Source organism: Solanum stenotomum, chromosome 1, assembly GCF_019186545.1.
Source record: "Solanum stenotomum isolate F172 chromosome 1, ASM1918654v1, whole genome shotgun sequence".
NCBI classification, from domain to species: Eukaryota; Viridiplantae; Streptophyta; class Magnoliopsida; order Solanales; family Solanaceae; genus Solanum; species Solanum stenotomum.
The window spans coordinates 20,881,730-20,887,872 of record NC_064282.1 but is presented as its reverse complement, the minus strand read 5'-3'; the positions used below and the strand labels follow the sequence as shown (position 1 = coordinate 20,887,872).

The 6,143-nt window shown below is 29.4% G+C and overlaps 1 protein-coding gene across 1 annotated transcript; it reads right to left on the bottom strand.

Moving 5' to 3' along the window:
* Positions 1–3,629: 3,629 nt before the first annotated feature.
* Positions 3,630–5,784, bottom strand: LOC125872600 (homeobox-leucine zipper protein HOX11-like). Its single transcript, XM_049553351.1, has 4 exons — positions 5,305–5,784; positions 4,617–4,945; positions 4,449–4,528; positions 3,630–4,082 (listed from the first exon to the last, which is right to left on the bottom strand). Exons 1-4 carry the CDS (start codon positions 5,630–5,632, stop codon positions 3,701–3,703), a joined length of 1,119 nt encoding a protein of 372 aa, XP_049409308.1. The 5' UTR covers positions 5,633–5,784; the 3' UTR covers positions 3,630–3,700.
* Positions 5,785–6,143: the final 359 nt, after the last annotated feature.

Genomic DNA, 6,143 nt, shown 5'->3' with positions numbered 1-6,143 from the left:
TTGCGTCCCTTCTTGTTTAGACTTGGTTCATTGTTAGATGTTTTGGTACATTGACTTTCAGGTTCTAGGTTATTTCTTCCGCATTGTTAGTTCGTTGCTAGATTTTTGTTGGAGTTATGGGAACTCCGTCTTTATTTTCTTAGTAGTTAACTTGCTTCCGTAACTTAAATGTCTTAGTATTTTGTTTAGTTGCTTGGTTTAGGTTGTAGTAGTGGTTCTCCCACCGGAGAGTTAGTGTGGGTGCCAATCACGACGGTCTGGATCGTCACACTATTTTTCTGAATTAATTTTACTCAACTTATGATAATTCATTTGGAAAGTTACTTTTCTTTATTTACTACCCAAAATTTACTCAACCATTTAAAGTAAATTCTTCATTTAAGGATACTAATATGTTACCCATTTTAATTATTTTATCGACCCACCTTAATTGGACCACCATCTAAAACAAAATTACCTTGGGTATGCATTGCATGTTAATTATCTATGATTAAATGTCAATTATAATCGATTTTTATTGGCTTACTAATTAACATTTTCTATAAGGGAAGAATTGTTGTTTTTTATACTTTACTAAATAAAAAATAGTTGTTGTTTGTTCCCCAAAATTTTGTTTGTTTAATTAAATGAGTATTTGACCGAATAGACGAAGAAAATAGCTTTTAACTTTATATAGATTTATCCTCCAAATAGTTCATATGTTATTAAGATAAAAAAAAATTCTTCATCTAATGAAATATAATATTCATTAAAATAATATAATATTAAGTAAAATAATTATGTAACAACCATCCCAACAGAGTATAATTGGCTAAGTACAATTATCTTTTCATTTCTAATTAAATTAGGAGGCCTACATAGATGGCAAGAAGTATATGCCTCAAATTTATTGGCATTTTTGGTAGTTAAACACGTTGGTTAGTTGATTCTCCTCGTATAAAGTTTTAAGATCTAAAATATGGAATATGTGAATTCGAAGTCTCTTTGTAAATATATTTTTAAAAAATTAATATATAATGATATTTATAGGCATTATGCTATAAGAAAATTAAATAATGCACTTAATTAAATATTAAGTTAATTATCTAGAGGATTAAAACTCAATTCTAACTTAATAAATTTCTCAACGATATAAAAAAATAAGTATTTACATGTCTGAACACAATTATTAAGTCTGTGAAAAAATTGGTGTATTGTGGTGGGGACCAAAAACATAAAATTCTATTTGTTAGAAATCAAATATAATTAGTCAGACATTATAATGAGGAACATTGAAACTTTTTTATATTAAAATGGTTAAAATGGTAAATTTCTGAATTTGCACTTAGTTTGAACTTAAATTAGTTGAACCAGTAATTAATTACTCAAATAGGAATTGGATCAGTATTTACATATGAATTATTTAAAATTAGTCGAGGCAATGAATTTTGAAAAAATGGAATGCAATAAATAGAAATGCAGAGTGAAGAGAAGTGGGGTAGTGTTAAATATGGCAAAAGGAAAATGAAAGCGACGATTCTATATTTACAGATGCAACATAATTATGAGGTTGACCATACATAATGATAAGGAAGAGAACAATAAGGATATATGAGTAAAAGACAACTTCATTCATTCCTATTTGTTTCTCCCATAATTCTTACTAATTTATCTAATTCACTTAATAGATATATTTGATAGTACAATTTGAAGTTTTAATTGAAAATTAATATTTATTTATGAAAATTCTGAAATTATTAATGTATTATTATATTACAAGAGTGGTAAGCTTTGACTCTTTGGCTTCACAGTCAATTTACTGCTAGGCCTTATTTTCAAGGGCTCTGATCTAACTATAGACAATTACGCTTTTATATTTTATTTGATATAATTTTAATTTAAAAAGAGAAAACTTATCTGTGATGGGCGTTATGTATAAGGTTTGGAAATGAATTAACCATCATATGACTAATCGATAATTATTAGCGATTTTAACTTCATGTAAGTGAGTTACAACTTGTAATTCGAACGATTGTTTCTTTCTTTTTTCAAATCAAACTAATATTACTACTTTATTTATCCCCCTAAATTGGGGCTGGACCACTATTTTCATTTATATATTGAAATTTAAAAAAAAAAAAAAAAACGTATAAGATAGTAATAATTTAAGAAAAGGGACAAAAGAGGACTCAATCATGTTTGATGAGAAGTGATATACCAATCAATCATTAAGGATCTCAGTAAAACATATAACAAAAAGAAACCTCAAATTTCAATTCAAAATTTCTTCACTCATAATTTATATTTTACGCGATATAAATTTAAATTAATAAAAATATTATTATTTTTTTAAAAAAAAAAAAGGTCACGTGGCGATGGTGAAGGTGTAAATGATTCATAATTGATACTCCCTCCGTCCCTATTTACTTGTCCATATTTCCTTTTTTAGTTGTCCCTATTTAGTTGTCCATTTTGACAAATCAAGAAAGGACAACAAATTTTTTTCTATTATACCCTTATTTACACTTCTTGAAAATTGTAAAAGTGTATGTGGTTTCCCTCCAATTTATTTCACTTGAATTCAAATAAGTGGTTGTAATTTTGAAGTGAAAAGTTATCATAAGGGTAAAATTGTAACTTCACTGTGCTAATCATTGTTGCCTTAATTTGTGTGTCATTTCTAAAGTGGACAACTAAAAAGGGACGGAGTGAGTATAATGTGTATTGTACTTGGGATGGTGTGTACTCATAATTGGGTGGTCATAAAGGGTACCTAACTTTAGCAGACACTTTGATAAATATTGCCATCTTTGTCCCCCCTATTTTATTTTTCTTCCCCCACGCGTCCCTCATAATAATAATAATAATAATAATATTTGCTATTCAATCAATGTAATGTTTGAATGGAAAGAAATCATTAAAAAGGGCAACAGACATATGATAGTCCCCCCATGCCAAAATACTCCCAAAGCATGCCTTGAACCAAGGGACAAATATATGCCTCTCATCATCAACCTATCAAAAAAATAAATTCAACTTGTACCTTCTTTCATTTTGAGTAGGGGCGCACAATATAAATTTCGCTCGCACCAAATATTAAATGAGTCTCGTTCAAATAATTTGATCACCGAAGGATTAATTCAACTTGCTTTTCTTGACGTTGTATATCTATACTTATCGATTGTATATTCGAAATATAACATAAAAAGGAAAATTTGTCAAATTTACTACTATTATTAATATAACAATAAAATGAAACAGAAATAAATTGCAATTTTAAACGGATAATTAATAATGTTATGGTGTTTTTTCATACACTCGCAATGAAATTTTACTTGACCTTTTTACAAAATAAAAAAGTTCCATGGAATTCGAGCATTTTCAATAACAACATAAATTAGAGAACAGATTAAAACAAGAGAAGAGTAAAAACCAAAAAAGGATTCTGTTCTATTTTTTTTCATAATATAAATTAAAAGTAAATTCTTCAAAACCTAGTACAACTACAAACCTTTTTCTCATACTATTTCTTTTTTCACATGTAAATGAACCAAAATATTCTCAATATGTAGAGAAAAAAAAACCCATCAATAATAATCCCAAAAGACACGAAACAAATTAAAAAAAAACCCATCCTCTACCAAAATCTCTGAGGCAGAAAAAACCAAACCAATGATTAGTATATTTACATCAGAGAAAATTAAAATTCACATATTTTTTTTCATGAAGCTGCTGATTGGTGGGAATGATTTGGATTATTATTATTAGTAGTAAATGGGAAAAATCTTGGTCTAGAATTAAGAAATGGAATTGCTTTGGGAATTGAGTTAGTTGTAGTGGTGGTAGTGGTAGTGGTGGTGGTTCCAGGGGCGGTGATAGGAGGAGCCGTGGCGGCGGAGGTGGTGGTTGTGGTGGAAGCCACCCTTTCACAAGAAGGACACATAGTTAGTGTGGTGGCTGGAAGTTGCATGTAAAATGGATTAGAAGTCTTTAAAGCTCTCAATTCTTGAAGTTCTTTGTGTAGCCTTCTGTTTTCATCGGTTAATGTCTCACAACATCTTTTTAAGTACTCACAATCCACTTCTGTTTGTTTCAATTTTGTCCTGCAAGAAAAATAAAATAATTATTTATTTCAACCCAAAAAGAGAAAAAAAATTCAAGAAAATGAAATGACTATATTTTATTTATTTGCATTAATTGTGGTTGCATACATATAAAGACAAGTGCTTGCTCACATTATCCAAGAATATTGAAAGGAGTTTCTGCAAAATTGTAAGGTATTCAAGTGGGGAAAATAGACCACACCAGACCCATTTATTAAATTCTCATCTGTAACAAACAAATGTATTCTTTGTTGCCTACAATTCACTAAATATTTTTTCAAAAATTAAATATAATTTTCCGGGAAAAAAATTATTTATATTAATGGCGTGTATAGTTAAATAAAATAAAAAGAAGAAAAAAACTACCTTGCTCTTCTATTCTGAAACCAGACTTCAACTTGTCTTGGCCTTAGACTTAGCTGTTTTGCAAGTGCCAGCTTTTGCTTCTGTAACATACAAAAACAAACAAACAAAATTAGAAAAATATACTTTTTAAAAAATGACAAAAAATATTTTTATTTTATTTATACTTACAGGATTTAGAGTATGGTGTTCTTTGAAGCTTTCTTCAAGATAAGCTGATTGTTCTTTTGATAGTCTAAGTTTTTTGCGAGTATTAGCACCATTTTCATCGTCATCACTGGCTCTTTCCGGTTCGCCGCCGGCGGATTCCGAGTTCCGTTTATTTCCGACGCCGATAATATTAACACAGCTTTTGAAAAGCCCAAAATCCATCCGAAACGACGACGCTACACTGTTTGGAGATGAAACTTCATCCATACCCGCCGCCGGTAGCCGGTTCACGTCGAAACCTCTCGCCGCCGGCAAACCACCGTTTCCCGACGAAACATTTTCAGAACTCCCTATAAAAATGTAAAAAATAGATTTATTTAAAAATTTAGAAAATTTCTTGGAAAATGCAAGTCATTAGTGGTGGATGGAGACTTTTATTGACTGAAAACTCAAAATTTTCACACAAATATAGTAATAAACACGTCAAAAATCATTAAATTTTTTTTATACTAAATCATTTGAATATACATATGGGAGAAAATCACAAAAAAAAATATGATGGTCATGAAAATATTATTACATGTATTAATATGTTGCATGTGTATATGTTAATTTGTATACTAATACGACTACGACAAGGTTGAGTTAGATCCAAGATTTATTTCTTAAATACGAATAATTTTAAAAATTATATACATGTATAACTTACCATTATCAGATGACCAATGGAGTGATTGAGGCAGATTATTAGTAGGAGGAAGAGGAAGAGGAACAAGAGGGAGAAGATCAAGCTGAACTGGTAGAGTATTATTAGTGCCTTCTTCAGAAGTATTATTTTCTTCATCTTCATCTTCATCTTGTTCTACTCTTTCACTTGATGAGTTAATTCCTAAAGCCATGCAAAACCCTAAACTTTTTTTCTTCTCATGATCATTACAAGAAGAAGTAACATTTTTCTTAGACAAGAAAAATGATTTTGGAGAAGAGTTTGTTGTATTGTTTGTGTTAGCATCTCCTAAGCTTAATCCAAGCTCCATACTATCATGTGAGTTAAAAGAAGAAATTTATTTTGGAGTAAAATTAAGGAAGAAGAGGGTATTTGTAAAGGGAAGAAGAAAAAAAGGAAAAGGGGATTTTGGATTGAAAGGAGAAGAAAGAGTCTTTATAGAGATTCTATCCAATTTGTGAAAATTGTTAATTAAATGCTACAGAGTAGAGAGTAGAGAGAGAAAGAGAGATGATGTTTAAGAGTTGTTGGGTGGGGTCCCATTTTGAACAAAAGAGTAGACCCCTATTACTCTTCTTTTGTTTTTTCAAGATTAATTTAGATTTTAGTATTATATTTTCTACTTTTTGATATTTTGATACTTTTGTCTTAATGGGCAAATATATGATAATGTCTTAGTCAAAAAGAGATACATACTAGAAGTACCAATAATTAAAACCAGCATTATGTTGGTTTGTTTCTCATGTTTTATTCTTTTATTCCTCAAACAATTAAAAAAAATCTTATTCATAAATTTATATTTGATTAAATAAAATATAAAT

Bases quoted from the DNA above. Each gene is read 5' to 3' on its own strand.
- LOC125872600 (XM_049553351.1), bottom strand. From the start codon at position 5,632: ATGGAGCTTGGATTAAGCTTAGGAGATGCTAACACAAACAATACAACA. The intron at 4,946-5,304 runs GTAAGTTATACA...ACATTTTTATAG, and splicing joins CCATTGGTCATCTGATAATG to GGAGTTCTGAAAATGTTTCG. The intron at 4,083-4,448 runs GTAGTTTTTTTC...TTTTTCTTGCAG, and splicing joins TTTCAGAATAGAAGAGCAAG to GACAAAATTGAAACAAACAG.